General features: G+C 40.8%; 1 protein-coding gene across 5 annotated transcripts in view; it reads right to left on the reverse strand.

Annotated features, from left to right (window-relative positions):
- Pcdh15 (protocadherin related 15) overlaps positions 1-17249 on the reverse strand; it is a 678164-nt gene that overhangs the window by 180515 nt on the left and 480400 nt on the right. For all 5 annotated transcript variants that reach the window (XM_027394186.2, XM_027394188.2, XM_027394187.2 and 2 more), the window contains one exon: positions 11176-11304. In XM_027394186.2, coding sequence (XP_027249987.1) covers positions 11176-11304 — 129 coding nt within the window. The remainder of the gene's footprint in view (positions 1-11175; positions 11305-17249) is intronic.

Below are 17249 nucleotides of genomic sequence, written 5' to 3' on the forward strand. Positions count from 1 at the left end.
CCAAACTCTTCTTGAAGTAAATGAGCTTCTGCTGGCCACAGAGAGGGAGAAGTTGTCTGGGCACATATGATAAGGAAAGAGTCACACAGTCATATCTATAATGGACTAGGAATACTCATGGATGAAAAGAGTCTCCAAGAAAGGACAGTCAGAGGCAATCCAATGGGCAAGTGAGAAAGAGACTAAAAAAGATATATGTTTTGCAAAGAGAAGGTTTGGAATAACAATTAAATACAGGAAAAGATGCTCAGTCTCAAGGAAATGAAAACCAAGGTCAGAGAACATTGTGTCTGATACCATGCTGTGTTGGTAGAAGGTCTCACACAGCAGGATGCTGAGGGACACCATTCTGATCCTTGCATTGTCACCTTGACCAGCAAGCTGGGATTGCCAAGGAAGCCAAACACACACATGTGTGTGACCTAACATACCAGGTACATGTTTATGGATAGAAATAACAGGAAACTATTCATAGACTTATGGGGACAACATCCTCAAGACAAAGGCCACTCATGTATCAGAAGTGTGGCAAGGAACTGCCCCATGCTACAACTGCCTGTAGAGAGTAGAATAGAAGACACAGAAAGGGGCTGAATCACAACAGGGATGAGCAAATGATGACAGCCATTAACACACGTACACTGGACAGTTCTACTTCTATGTGTTTCAAAAGACAGACACAATTAAACTACATCATTCATGGAAGCTTATTCTCATGGTGAGTCTGTACAGAGAAGACGGGCCAGCAAGTGACTGTCAGTAAAGGAAGGTGGCTGCACTGAGGAGTGCTGCACACAGTTTTCCATGGCTCACTATAGAGACATACTGTGCTAACAGCTGTGCTTACTGTACAACGAGTTATGAGTTATGCACTGATATTGTATCACATTCACCTTTGCTAATATATGAGGAAAAGAGGCTGTGGTCTATAAAAGGCTCTAGATAGTTGGAATCATGCCTATGAACCCAAAGGTCGATTGCCATCTTTATTTCTGGTTGTGTAATAGTCAGGGAGAGTAATTGCAGCTGTAACATTTGTAAAGAACGAGAAATGAATCCAAATAAGTGTATAGGCCATGAATTCTCACCAGTCTATAAAACAGGAATACAATTTGTATAAAGTGGAGCCTTATAAATATGTAATGCTGCATTGACTGACACACTAAGACAAATAGAGCAAGGGTGTAAGGCAGACACAGTTGGTAATTCTTCTTCAGCAACTGTTAAATAATTTAAGGAAAACATGTTGTGTGTGTGTGTGTCTGTGTGTACATTCACACATCTGTATATTCATCTGGAGGCCAGAGGTCAACCTTGGGGGTCTTTCTTCAGGACCCATTCACTCTTGTTTTATTATTATTATTATTATTATTATTATTATTATTGCACAAGGTTTCTTACTGAGACCTGGCATTTAACAAATTGGGGCTAGGCTAGCCAGTCCATCAGCAAGGTCTAGTAACCTACTTGCAACCGCCTCTTCTGTGATGGGATTACCATGACAGTGTGCACCGTCATGCCTGCTTCTTTATATAGTTCTATGGTTTGTCCCCAGGTCCTTACACTTACACAGCAAGCACTTTTACTAACTGTGCTCTCTCTCCAGCCTGGTATATATTCTAAAGGAGAGTATTTTTGTTTTAAATAAATGACCAAATCAGGTTAATAGCATGTTGGCTAAACTTTACTCCTAAATAACCTTTCTACCTGAGAGAATCATCCATTATTGGTACTCTGTTCCAGGAATGTAACAAAGAGGTATGCTATATTGTTCTTACCAGCTCACTGCCAATTTCAATTGCTGTGCTAACAATTCTTTTTAAAATCAACTAAGCATACAGTGTGCTATTTGACAAAATTCTCAAACTGGAACTACAATACATTTTCATTTGCCAAGAGAGCTTGTAGGGTATGAATATGCTTATCTAATATGTCAAACATGTACATTTGGAAGTTGACATGTAATATGAATATAGTATAAGTCTCTTTCCTAAAATGTGTGAGTCTTCAGTGTAAAACACCAAATTTAAGGAACTTCATTCATTATAGATAATCTAGCATGTTTCTGTGAGCGTAAACCCAGGATACTGATGTTTCTAAGATAAATAATGCAGTCGGTGATTTAAAGAATTTGGATAACTTTATCAAGTGTCCTATGAGAAGGAGACACCTAGTCTGTAGAAATGCCCCAAAGGGTGAGTATATGTGACAGGAATGTTTAAGGATGAGAAACCTAAATAAAAAAAAATGGAGAAAGGAAATAAAGCAAGTGTGAGCAGAGGCAGGAGTGTGAGCAGAGGCAGGAGTATGAGCAGAGGCAGGAGTGTGAGCAGAAGCAGAGGCAGGTGTGTGAGCAGAAGCAGAGGCAGGAGTGTGAGCAGATGCAGAGGCAGGAGTGTGAGCAGAGGCAGGAGTGTGAGCAGAGGCAGAGGCAGGAGTGTGAGCAGAGGCAGGAGTGTGAGCAGAGGCAGAGGCAAGAGTGTGAGCACAGGCATGAGTATGAGCAGAGGCAGGAGTGTGAACAGACACAGGAGTGTCAACAGAGGCAGGAGTGTGAGCAGAGGCAGAGGCAAGAGTGTGAGCAGAAGCAGAGGCAGGAGTGTGAGCAGAGCAGGAGTGTGAGCAGAGGTGGAGGCAGGAGTGTGAGCAGAGGCAGAGGCAGGAGTGTGAGCAGAAGCAGAGGCAGGAGTGTGAGCAGAGGCAGAGGCAGGAGTGTGAGCAGAGGCAGGAGTGTGAGCAGATGCAGAGGCAGGAGTGTGAGCAGAGGCAGGAGTGTGAGCAGAGGCAGAAGCAGGAGTGTGAGCAGAGGTAGAGGCAGGAGTGTGAGCAGAGGCAGAGGCAGAGGCAAGAGTGTAAGCAGAGGCAGGAGTGTGAACAGAGGCAGGAGTGTGAGCAGAGGCGGAGGCAAGAGTGTGAGCACAGGCATGAGTATGAGCAGAGGCAGGAGTGTGAACAGACACAGGAGTGTCAACAGAGGCAGGAGTGTGAGCAGAGGCAGGAGTGTGAACAGAGGCAGAGGCAAGAGTGTGAGCAGAGGCAGAGGCAGGAGTGTGAGCAGAGCAGGAATATGAGCAGAGGTGGAGGCATGAGTGTGAACAGAGGCAAAGGGAGTGTCATCAGCATTTTCAGTCCCATGACAAATGATGGAAACCAACAGCCCAAAGGAAGAAACATTTAGTTTAGCTCAGAGCCTCCAACCCAGTGTAACTGGGAGGACCTGGCTAAGTTTCTGAGTTGAGCAGTTCACTTCCTGGTGGGCAGAGAGCAGACAGAGGGGATCTGTGCCAGCAAGCTCTCTCCTCTCCCTGTTTATTAATTCTGAGCACAAAGTCTCTGGAATGGGTGACACCAACCACACATAGGACTGGTCCCTACTTCTTAGTCAGTCTTTTCTAGAAACACCACCATAGACACACTCAGAGTGTATCAATATTCTAGGCATTGTTTAATACAACCACATATACAATAGAAATTAACTGATACAGGAGAGATCTCAGAAGAGACTTGTGCAACTCCAAACAGGCTAGGACAGGGGTTGATGAAGTGTCAAAAGAGTTAGGGTTTTTTGAGGTATGGTTTCTTCATGGCACACTGAGGGGAATCATCTTTTTTTAAATTAATTTTTAATTTAAATTAAAACAATCTTACTTTACATACTAATTCCAGTTCCCTCCCCTCCCAAAATTCTACCTCCCTCTACCATCTCCCAATCCCCCTTCCCCCATCCACTCCACAAAGAGGGTGAGGCCTCCCATGGGGGAATCATCAAGGTCTGTTGCATCATCTGGAGCAGGACTGAGGCACTGCCCCTGCATCTAGGCTGAAAGCATATCCTTCCATAGGGAATGGGCTCCAAAAAAAGCCAGTTCATGCACTAGGAATAAATATAGGTTCAACTGTCAGCAGCTCCATAAACTGCCCAAGCTCCCCAACTGGCATCCACATTCAGGGAGCCTAGTTCATTCTTATGCAGGTTCCCCAGTTGTCTGTCTGGAGTACCTGAGCTCCCACTTGCTCATGTCACCAGTTTCTGCGGGGTTCCCCAGCATGGAGAGGAGGACCATCTTCTACAGATGCATTGTGTTAGCCACACTATCTTGGTAGTCACATGAAAATAATTAGTAGCTGTCAAGACTATCTCATGGTTATAATAATACTTCAGATGAAAAATATGAGTCTGACAAGGTTGTTGGGAGAGAGAAGATGAGAGAATAAAACAACTGCCAGCCTGAATAGTGATCAGTATTGGTGACTGGCAGCATATAGATTTCAAGGGAGGAGGAGGAAGCTGATGAAGTCATGGCAACTGTCTCTGGGAGGATGAACTGAGGTATGGACTAAGTAGTGTGGACACTTAACAGGGAAGGTTGTTTTGGAGGCAAAGTTCTATTTGAAGAAGCTTGACGATCAGAAAGAGCTCAAGATACAGCCACGAGAGCCACCAGCATCTGGATATAATGTATCCTGTGGGCTTAATATGAGTGGAAGTTTTCCAAAGGAACTCACAGAGTCACAAGAGAAGTTTAGAAGATATTTCCAAAAGTTTATAGGAAAATAGAGAGTATCAGATATTATCAAACATGAAAACCTAAAGCAAGCTGGTATTAGAGAAGAGATGGACAAAGGGATGTCATTTTCCAATAAAGATTTCCCTTGTGACCTTGGGTCTATGGTGAACTATGATTCACAAGAATTATAAAATAGTATTTATACATATTATACATATTCATACATACATATCTGCACAAATACTTGCAGATACATTTATTATATCAGGTGGTAATAAAACTAAAACTGGTAAAAGGTTGGGCTTTAAATAACTACTGTAAAAATACTTGCTCACATTTCAAATCTTTTTATGAACTGCTAATTGAATAGTCAAAAGATCGTTTCCAAAAATAGCGACAGGAAACAGATGAATCTCATTATACATAACCTTATAGGTAGCTGCACTGAAATAGACATCTCCACAGTTTCAAATCATGTGATTTGTCTGTGTGTGTGTGTGGGGGGGGGATTGAACAGTGGTGTCTGTATTATATTGTTTGACTTGGCAAGAGAAGACATAAAGCTCCCTACTTGTGGCCCACTTAAAAAAGAAGTATTATAGCTTGAGGCACTGTTGAGTGCCATACAGAGCTCAAAAAACATAAAGGAAGACTCATAAGGCTTCCTACCTTCCTTTCATTTTCTGAACCCCACACAGAGAGACAACAGCTACATCAATCAGAGACAGCCTACAGAGGCTTAGATTCAGTTTGTTTAATATTAAAATGTACAGTTGAAGCAAACATCCATTTTCGTTTTAAGTGACACCATCACCACTCTTCTGAGCACCATAGTTTACTAGTGATCTTAAAACAACTTTGAGGGTTTACAAATGAATCCCAACTCTACATCCCAACGACCAATTAGCATGCAGATCTCCTAGGAAATGTCCTTGATTTTAGGGTAACTAAATTAAGCATCTTTGTTTTAGAACTATAGAATAATGTTTTGTTGACTCGGGACTCCCTTTGTCATATAGGCCTTTAAGAACATAGCAGGCCATGACTGAAAGTTTGGTGGGGGAAGCCCACCTCTACATTCATTGTACAAAGAGATAAGACCCAATTTAAGCTAACAGGAAGTGTTCTTCCCCAGTTTGCCTTCCATGGTACATCTGTGCATGTTTCCGCCAGAGGGCTCTCTGAGAAGAAGACAAATATGTTGCTTCTGAATTTGAAGAAGTTTGGCCCATAGGATGTTTTCCAGTGAGATGCCACTGTGGAGGCTTTACACCTGGGGTGTGGGTTTGGGGGCTTATGTCCTTACCTCTCCTTCTTCTGTCACCACTTAACCTACATAACCACACAGAGATGGGCCAAAACATCCAGTGTGCTAACCAAGATATATACAGTCACTACAGGAAATTCTAGGGTCCCATTCCACCAATAATGAAGTCATGTCACTGCAGATGGTTTCCTGTGAAATACCAAGATGGAGTAAATACATGTATGTATGTATGTATGTATGTATGTATGTATGTATGTATGTATGTATGTATGTGTTGGGCAACATGATTGTAAGTGACATTGATCTCCACTGATCTTACTACTCACAGAGTATCAGGACTAGTTCAAGCACATCTTCAATGATGACTAGTTCAATGATCTGTCTGACTCTCAACTTCAGTGGCCTCAGACTACCTCTCCATACAAATCACATCATATTTTAACCTCTTATTGCTTCACAATCTTAATTTCGTCCCCCTTTCTCAACATAAAATGTTACTAGAGGTTGAAAAAGAGTTAAAAATGACCTTTTTCTTTTGAACCCTTCCCTGGTCACCTCAGACTCCTGTAATATTGTTTCATCTCTTCTTTTACACACACACACACACACACACACACACACACACACACACACACACACACACACAGTTGGACAGGACAGGCACACACATGTCCGTACTGTGGGACTAGGTTTTATTTTCTATATATTTCCTCCATGACTACTTCTCTACTTTAGGCAGTTGGAAAATATTGGTAAATTTCTTTTTCTAAACCTCCAATAGTTGTTTGTGAATAGTAAGATCTACACTAATATTTGCTGGTTGGTATTTTACATTATATTCTGCTAATGAAGTTTCACTAAAAAAATTTGACATGCATAATCTTAAATAATGTTTAAGACACACTTCTTACTAACTCTTTTTAAAAAAGTAACCCAAAATTCTTTCAGCTTTTGCACAAAAAAACATTGGGTTGCTCACATTAAAGCACCATTAGGCATAAACAGGAACCAATAACTCAAGCTTAGTACAGTAATTAACCATGTGTATCCTGGCTTTTGAGACTGTCCTAATAGTGTGTGGTGACAATTCAAATTAAAATTTACAAGAAGATCATGAGTCATTTAGTGAAATTAATGTATTATATAATTATCATTAGGTAGCAACAGGAGACCATTAAGAGGCATGAAAATTCCATTGGAAAAACATTACCATGTTCTCAGAGCTGCAGAGTCAGAGGGATACAAGGCTGTTTGGGGTGTTTTTCTCTTCTTTGTACATTCAAAGTTGTTCTGGTTTTATGTGGAAATGCCACACCCTAATGAACACCCAAGATCCCTGCATCACACGAGGAGTGCTAGGTTCAGTGTTCGGTTTTCAAGACTGAAATACACGTTCTCGTCAAATGCAAGAACAAATAAGTGGAGTGGGGTTAATGCAAAAACCTTTTCAGGAATCACCAGAGGAAATGATAAAATGAAGAAAGAAGAAGAAAAGAAAAATGAATTACAAGTTGATAAGCTTATTTTACTTTCTCATATTTTTATTTATATAGTCTCTGAACTTTACCCCTTTAATTCTAGGTAAAGAAAGTATGAATGATAATTTCCATGGATAATAGGTTATCTGTTTCATTGGAAGAGTCATATGATAGAAAGAATCAGTTTTAAACAATGTGGTGTTTCAGAGTGGGGACCATAACCTAATTCTGGATTCTTACCCTCTGTCTATTTCTCCCTGTGTACAGAGAGTCTCCCTTGACAGTAATTAATCTTTCTCACTTAAACATCTGCTATGTCCACATCTTAGACTCTTTTTTGAGTCTCCCAAATCTACAACAAATACGGTATAGAAAAACCTTAATGCTGTGGGTTGTGTTTGTTTTGTTTATTATAAACATGGCGCATCACATTCCCACTTCCTGCTTTTAATTAGGTAGTGACTGTCCTGAAGAAGACTCCTGATCTCCCTTTGTCCCTCTTGCCAATGCCCATTCTCTGTGTGCCTCTCTCAGCATCATCATGATGTTTCCACACCAGCCTTTAATGTAGACTTCTGTTACCTTTCTTGGTGACTTGTGCCCAGCGGCCATAACATCTGTCATTCTCTATCAGTGTCCATCTGCTTGTGTACACTGCCTCATTTATTACCCATATTAAAGAGTGTGCCCATTTGCTTATGATGGATGAAGGAAGGCCACAGTGTGCCACTCTACCTTCAGTACTGGTAGCAGCCATGACTCAGGGTTTAGCATAAAAGTTTTCCAGAATCAGTGATGTTTTAGGGCTGTTGTTCTGGTACAAATGTTTGTCTCCTCCTTCAAGGTACCCTGACATTAGCTAGTCACGTGCGTTCTAAGTGGTAGCTGCTCTAATGACTCTCCCTCTTTTGAGTACTTTCCTCCTACATTGTCCTTACCTCACTGTTAGTACTACCTGAATGCACTAAAATTATCTATGTGTGTGTGGGTTTATTGAGTATATCTGTGGTATACGTACATGGATATGTGGGTGTGTATGTCATTAAGGACACTGCAGAAGGCAGTGAAGGACACTGTACAGAGTGTCCTGTACTAGCAATCTCTATTTTATGGCCTCAGGGCAGGCTCTTTCATAGAACTTAAAGCTGGGCTGGTAGCCAGTGAGCCCCAGTGAACTTTCTGTCTCTGCTCCCCACACAGCTGTGATCCAGGTACACTGTGGGCATATCTGGCTTTTTATGTGGTTGCTATTACTCAAAGTCAGGGCCATGTGTTTTTGCAGCAAGTGTCCTTACCCACTGGGCCATCTCCCCATATCCCTAGGAAACTATGTCTGTCTGAATTTTCAGTCACTGGTGATTTCCTTGTATAATCCACATGTGCTGCTTGGCTCTAGAGATGGTATGAGGGAGTGGAGCCATCACATGAATGGCTTTACATCTGCTCTCTAGTGAGTAACATAGCATCACTGACATCACATTATTGGTTCAGGTTCCCCTTGTGGTAAGTAGGATTGGAAGGAAATTGGAAAGTGCACTCTCCCCTAGATTGGAGATTGTGACAGAAAATGATGATGGCCATGGAGTTGGCAGTCAGAGCATTATCAGTGCTATAAAAGAAGGAACGAAAGGTTCAAACTAGCCAATCAAACTCTCAGCACCTGGGCTGGGGAGGTGTGTTTAAGTGCTTGTGTGGAAATGAGAGGGTCAGAGTTTAGACCCTCAGAATCCATATGAATGATGGGTGGGTATGGTGATAATTCTAACCTTGGAGATGGAGAGAAGGGATCCTCAGAGTAAGCTAGCTGGGGTGACTAGATGCATCAGTGATCTCTGGATTTGACTGTGTGTGTCAGCCACACTGAATAAAGTGGAAGAGCCATCCAGGGTGTTTGCTGACACCAACTCCAACCCAGACCTCCACATGCAAACACTCCTGTATGTGGGCCTGTACACATGCACAAACATGCATCTCTCTCTCTCTCTCTCTCTCTCTCTCTCTCTCTCTCTCTCTCTCTCTCTCTCTCTCATACACACACACACACACACACACACACACACACACACACACACACACGAAAATGAGGAGGAAAAACCTCAGGCCTTGATGTGAAAGTCTCGAGTTTGTAACAGCATTTAAACAAAATGTCTTCCACAGTCAGGAAGTGTAAGGGACACCTATCCCACTTCTGACACCAGATATAATGACAAATTATCAATATGCAGCCAGGAGAGATTGGGGCATATTTATTGGGGATATGCCTTACGGAGCAACCTAGCCAGCCAGCAGGAAACGTAGTAAGCAGAGCAAGCAAGCCGAAGAAGCAGGGAAAAAAAGAAGGGCCATCATGTGTGTCCCCTCACTCTTAAAACTTCTCTCACATTACCCTGCCCATGCCCTAGGGGGCATGGCCCGGTACACCTGTAGCAAGCCCCAGGAGGCATGGTTAAGGTGTCCCCTACAAGGAAGACTATAAAGAGTAGACTCTATATTTGCTTAGGAAGTAGTAGAATTGCAGAAAATGCTTTTTCAGAGACCAACCAGACTCATTTGAAAAACTGAGCATGAAGAGAGATAGGACAGAACCTGCCATGTAGACTTGGGGTCTGGGTGACTGACTCTCAGTAGTTGTTGGGTTCTGGGGCTTGGCTAAATGTCCTTTCACAGAACTTATGTTGAAAAATCATCCCCACTACTGGAAGATGGTGGAGTCTTTGAAAGGTAGAGATTTGTGGGAGATTCTTGTGTGCTTTGGGGGATGCTCTTAGAAGATATTTCTTCTCATTGCTGGATCCAGACATAGACAGGTGGCTTAGCTGTATAACTGTGTTTTGGTGTCTGTCCTCACCAGATGCCCACATCAATGGACTCAGTGAAAACTGAGCCAAACCAGCATCCTGTTTGTAATGTTAGTTATGACAGATGTTTCCCAGAGGTAAGTGTAGGGGACAGTATAAGCCATGCCTGCTAGAAGCTGGCTACAGGTGTGCCTGACCATGCCTGTCAGGGCGTGGTCAAGATGAGGTCAGGATAATGCATGATAAGTTTTTAAGGGGCTACAAGGCACATGGGAGCACTTCTCTCTGGCCTGCTTGCCTTGCTGCCCCTGGCATGCTCTGGCTTGCATTTGGCTGGTGTTTATCTAAATAAAGATATCTTAACCTTACAAACTACGGACCTTCTCGTAATAGGTAAGTCTTAGGGACGCTGATGGAGGACACTTCAACACTTCATCTGCCAGGACGAGCTTCTGTCTCTATATTTTTCTTGCCCTGTGGCTTCTGAACCACAAGCTGTGCTGGAGACTAAGCACAGACCAAGTATGGGAACCTGACTATACCTTAGGAGAAATGAGCTCGTTTTCAAAAAACAACCACAGAATGGAGGCTATGGCTCAGTGGCTGAGCATCCCACTAGTGTGCCCAAGGCTGTGGGCTCTTCCCTTATCTGAGGATAAGTACTGCAGAAAATGGCTATCATGTCCCACAAAGGAAGCAGAGGAACACTCCTATAAATTAATCCTAGAATGTGCAGGAATATACAACAAGGAATAGAGTCTAAAGAGAGATTTATAATGCCAAGTGAATTGACAACTAGTGTTTTATAATTAGAATTGGGAGAGTCCACAGCCAAACCTAATTGTATACTTAAACAATTGTGTACACATATTTCACTTTTTTCAGAAAATAAATTTATATGGGTTAAATGAGAAGGGACTACTCTAATGTCAAAGTTATATGCATATCATTAAATGTGACAAATAAAAGTGAAATGTACATGATCTGACTATGGAATGTTCGTGAAGAGTGTGCCCAAAGAGTCATTTAATGGATCTCACCTGAGTGTGTCTCCTTTTGAAATTACAATGTAAGAAACTAGGTTCCTCCAAACAACATGTCAGCTAAATGATTATTCCACTTACCCTGACTTGACCCACGAAGGCATTGGCCTCTTCCTCCAGCACAGAGAGGTTCCTAGGCAGATACGGATCGAACACAGGGGCGTTGTCATTGACGTCTGTCACCACCACGTTCACAGTGGCAGTTGAGGTCTTAAAGGAAGAAAGAAGAAGACTGTGAGAGGCAAGAGAGGATCTGCTGTCATTTTGGGTTCAGTCAAGAGTCCGCACTGGATTTTCTCTATCTGAAAGGCATCTTGATCCTTATCTTTCCAAAGAAAAAAGACATAGCACATAAAAGAATCATTTTGAAAGCCTTAAACATCTCAAAAAAAAAAAAAGAAAGATAGAGAAAGCCAGTGGTGATATTAAAGGGCACACATCTTCCTGAGAATGCCAAGTAATTTTTAGAGATATACCTTCTAGGAAATGATACCTTTATTTAATTTCACTATATTTAGAAAAACATACATCACACACACACACACACACACACACACACACACACACACACACACACAATCAAATAGCATAGTATATAAATAAGAATTTTTTAGCCAAGATAAGGCTATCAGAATATATACCTGAGTAAGTTTCTATGTTTACATTTAAACCCAGAATTTGAGCCCCACGAATTTTATTACTATTAAATTATTATTGAGATTGTTGTGTTCTCGGTTCCAAAACAGTGACATTACTGTTAGGTAAGCCACCAATTTTTGTGAATGCTGCTTTCTTACAGGGAAATCTTGTCTTACTGAACTAGAAAATGTTACAGAGGCTGAGGCCTTGGGGTCAGTAAATTTGTCTTCATGTGTGACTTGAGTGTAAGCCTGTGGTGATATATTATTTATGAGTTATTAAAGTTTATCTGAGGATTCAGAAAGCAAAGTCAGCCACAAGCCATAGAAGCCAAGCACACAACTTTAATTCTGGCAGCCAGAAACTAGGAGGTGGTGGTACATATCTTTAATCCCAGTTCTCAGGAAATAAAGGCAAATGGATCTCTGTTAGTTCAAGGCCACCCAGGGATACATTAGACTGAATCAGTCTAAAAGAGAATTATAGCCCACACCTTTAATCCCAGAATTAGGGAGGTATATAAGACAGGAGCAAGGTCAATATCAGACATTCATTCTCCAGCCACATTGAGAATAGGAATGCCCCAGCCCTGTTAGACGTAAGAACTCTCTGGTAGCTTAGCTGCTTTGCTTCCCTGATCCTCAGGTTGAACCCCAATATCTGTCTCTGGGTCTTTTATTAATTTGTGTTACATGAGCTTCCATCTAACCTTGGCCTCTTCCTCCCTCTGTCTCAGTGTGGGGGTGGGTTACAGTTGGCAAAGAGCTAACACAGAAGGAAAGAACCGTAACTTACAAGGTAAAGCATATGGTATGCTATGTTATTAAAATGCTTAATTTCAGGCCAGTGAGATATAAGGGGAAAGGGGGAATAGAAATCCCATGAGAGTTTGGTCCAAGATTTGTTTAAGAAAATAAAAACACACTGATGCCCGAACACCAGAGAAAGTGTTTATAAAAACAGTTTCTACTAACCTGTAGGTAATTTGCAATGAAACTAGACACAGAGCATAAACTGTAATGAGTGACTCTATAGAGGTTATGAGGCAGTCAACAAATGGAAAGAGGCAAAGTAGGGTTTCTCAGCCGCCAGAATGGAACGGCCTGGTAAATGCCTGTGCATTCTGCTGAAAACAGTGCAACTCCTTACTTGAGAGGAGTAGTAATGATTCAGTCCCAGCTGTCAAGACTTCTGTAATTTTAAACTCTCTGTACTGTAACAAAATCAAGAGCAGTCTTTACCCTGCACCTTCATATCTATTCTATAACATGTACAGCTGTCATCAAAACTCACCATGCATTACAGAGTGGTACTGGCCACAGGTGGATTGTTTATTTGAATCTATTGATGGCTTATCACCTCATAATTCAGAGCTACATCATATATGTATTTAATGTTCAACCAAACTTTGAAGACATGATATTAGTCCCAACACCATTCTGTAGCCCAAATCTGGAAACTATCCAATGCCCATTCATAGAAGATAAGGTGATTTGTGCAGGTGCTACAAGCAATCCTATAGTATAGTTCCAGAACATAAGGTTGAGTGACAGGAGTCACTCACAATCACATGTGGTTATAGGATTTCACTGACATAGGTGAGAGCCCTACATAGTGACAGGAGTCAACACAGGGCAGCAAGAAGGAGAGATGGAGTAAGTCCTACATCAAAGAAGGATTAGATAATTGCCCAAGTATGGAATGATTTGTTTCTTGTAGTGGGCTATACTTACATATGCTTTCCTACTGCAGAAACTCATCACACTTTCCAGTTATGGTTTGTGTACTCTGTATATATTTCCAATGAAATTGTTTAATTTAAAAGATGCATATAAACAAACACACAGGTGTGTACATATATTGTGGATTTATATAAAGAAATTAAAATGTTTTTCTGACTAGACAGAGTGCAGGTGTTTTATTTTTCCCTTGTAACATTTATATATTTCTCAAATGTTCTCCCAGAAAACTACAGTGCTTCTATAACAGAAAAGTATTTTAACAAATGTTATTTCTTTTCAAGTTATGTTAGAAGTGAAACCAACCAGGTTTTTGTTTTTAAATGTGTTTTATAGCAGGAGTATTTTCAGATTTGCCCGAGGGTGAACAAGGTATTAAATTGGACAGCTTGAAGCTAAGATCTCAGTGTGGCTGCATTCATGTTGCTGGCATTTCTTCAAGCTCTCTGGACACCTTTATGTCCACCTCTGCCTTTCCTATCAATCTATTATGTTGTTAGATTCTCCTTCATCCCCTGGAGCATAGGTTTGCAGACCATCTTGGATCCACTGTAAAAGACTACGACCTCTGGCTTCTTGGTGCACAGAGGAACTGAGTCACCACTGAGTAGAAGACAGACTGTTGGGAGCTTGGGTGTATTTTCCCATGTTGTTTTGAGTTTTACATGAAATGACAGGAATCCACATTGCTGGGTAATTTCTCACTTATATGTTTCTTAAGAGAGGGACAACTCTCACGTCAAAGTTGTCCGGGTGTCGGTACTGCACATGACCCTGGATACACTTTACAGCTACAGGCCACATTCTTTTGACTGTGTTGACATAGTCAGAGACTGCCTGGATGCAGGGCAAGATGGATTCAGTTTTTAGATTGGTCAGAACGATGGTCACCCTTTGGTTTAACATGGCTCCTGCTTCACACTAAGGGCAGATTCTAGGTTTTAAAAGTTAATTACCAATAAATGAACACAGCCTGTGCTAATAAAGGTATGATAAAAGGACCTTTCTAACAACTGATTCTGTAAGTCAATTTGTAATATGGCAAGTAACAAATATCAAACCAATAAATCTAATAATCTATCTATTCTTTTTTGTTGTTGTTGTTTTTGCTTTGTTTTTTTGAGACAAGATTTCTCTGTGAAACACTCCTGGTTGTCCTGAAACTCACCCTGGAGACCAGGCTGGGCTTGAACTCATTGAGCTCCACCTGCCACTGCCTCTGTAGTGCTGGGATTAAAGGTGTGTATCACCGTGACCCGACTAGTATATCTAGTCTTACTGAAGAATTTACTTATTATTTTTTTAAAGTTGTAGCAATTATAATCCTTCTAGTTAGAAATCCTTCTATTTCAGTACAAAATACTATCATTGATCACCTGTGGTCATTGCCTGTTTGATTACCACTGTGATTTTATTTTCTATACTATATGGATGTTAATAGTATATATTCTGTTCTCAACTAATGCAGGAAGTGGTTTCCATAGCCACAGTTTTTATACATGTATTTTCTTTGACTGTGATGGCTCTTAAATAGATACATATGTAGCATTTTTAGTTTTCTAAATATTTCATGGACTAGGAAGTAATGCACAATCATCCATGCAAAGAAATTCTCAGTTAGACAATATTAGAGTTGGATCTGCATTATTTCTGCTGCTTTTTATATTATAAACTTTATTGAGCCTATCAAGGTAATTTCTTAAATTGTTTTATAAAATATAGTGTGGAAGTAGAAGGTAATTAAGATGTACAAAATGTAAGTGCATTAATTGGTAAAACGAATGATGATGCTTTTCTATTGATGTAAGTCTAAATGAAAATATTTACTTTTAAATATATCACATGAGAATAGCTGGAGAAACATGTGCATCTATAGATTGAACCCAGCATTCTGTACATGCTAGGCCAAGCCTATACCATAGAACTACTAAGACCCAGCTCTCCAGTATTCATACTAGGGTGTGAATCCAGTGTGAAGGTATATGGGGAGGAACTGGGAAGTATGTAGGGAGGGGAAATCTTAACTAGGATACAGGAGAAAAAAATCAATTTTTAATAAAAGAAGAATGAAAAGAAGTACAGTATTTTAATAATAAAGTAAATTTAGACATAAATGAAAATTAAAATATTTTAAAGTACATCCTGAAGATTTAATTCAGAATTTACAAATAATTCAAAAACAAAGAACCAAGATTATAAATCACCCAAATAAAAATGGGCCATGGGGGAAAGAGGGCTGGGTATTTGGTTCAGTGTTTAAGAATACTTATTGTTGCAGAGGATCCAGGTTTGATTCCCAGCATAGCACCTACCTGGTGATTTGCAACTATACCTCACACATGCATGCAGGAATGCACATAGATAAAACACTCATGGATATAAAAATAATAAAAAATTTAAAAAATTGAAAAAATTAAAATAGGCTATGACTCTGAACAGAGAGCTCTCAAAAGAAGAAATAAAATTGGCTGAGAAACATCTAGAAAATTATTCAGCATCCTTAGCAACTAGAGAAATGCAAATTGGGATTCCTTTGAGATTTCATTTCACCCCAATCAGAATGGCCATGATGAAGGAAACAGCTGACATCAAATGTGGTAAGGATGAGAGGAAAGGGGGACCATTCTCTGGTGTGAAGAATCCTCAAAAAGCTAAAAACAAATCTACCATATGACCCAGCTATGTCACCGCCTGGCATATGCCCACGTGACTCAACAGCCTACTTCACAGATACTTGTTCAGCCATGTTCGCTGCTGCCTTTTCTACAACAGCTAGGAAACAGAGGGAAACAACCTAAATGCCCTTCAGTTGATGAATGGGTAATAAAAAAGAGGTATGTATACACTATGGAAACTATTCATCTGTAAAGAAAAATAAAATCATAAACATTTCAGGTAAAGGGGTAGAACTCGAAAATATTATACAAGGGAGTTCATGCAGACAGAGAAAACAAACACCTTCTAATTGGTTGTTCCCAACTCTGCATGTATGTAGCCTGAATTAATTCAGATATTAGGAAAGCTAAAGGGACCAGTGGGTAGGCTTCTAGACAGGACTTCTAGAGGGGAGGATAGCAGGACACAGGCATTATGAAGGCAGAAATAGTAAAAACGGGGAAGGAGTATGGAGGTAAATACATAAGAAGAGGGAGGAAGGCATAAATAACACTAGGAATGTCTGGAAAAGCCATAGACAAATTCAGTATTTTACAAGGTTATTTAAATACATGCACAATTCCACACTAGGGGATAAAGCCCTCTACCCAGAACCATATAACAAAACTCTCAGTTTCACAAATGGGAAACCTTCCTTCAAGCTGTTCATTGCAGGGTAACTAGAAGATTCCAAAAACAATTATATGCTATTGTCATTTGCTTTGGTGCTCCAAACTTGAAGATTATACCCCGTTGCTGGAGACACCACATCTTTTCAACACAGAACTTGGAAGAAAATGCACTCTCAGAGACCACGCAGCGTGCACAGGGCCTTTAGCGGTCATCACCTGCTGGAGTCCTAGAACTGAAAGGAGAAAGGGACACATTCTCTCTTTCCTAATGCAGACACTGACCTGGAAGCCTCCTCCATGAAGATTAGCTCTCATGGTATCAGAAGCTGCTATTCAAGCTACCAAGGGAGGAAGCAATTGGAAGTTTTACCAGCTGTAAAGTTTTACCCAACAAGTCACAGTAACGATCGGAGGGTGGGGGTAGGGGGAGGGGGGAGAAGGCTACTTATAGAATGCACAGTGCTCACATCCGGTAACAAAAAGTTTATTC

Source organism: Cricetulus griseus (genome assembly GCF_003668045.3).
Source record: "Cricetulus griseus strain 17A/GY chromosome 1 unlocalized genomic scaffold, alternate assembly CriGri-PICRH-1.0 chr1_0, whole genome shotgun sequence".
NCBI classification, from domain to species: domain Eukaryota; kingdom Metazoa; phylum Chordata; class Mammalia; order Rodentia; family Cricetidae; genus Cricetulus; species Cricetulus griseus.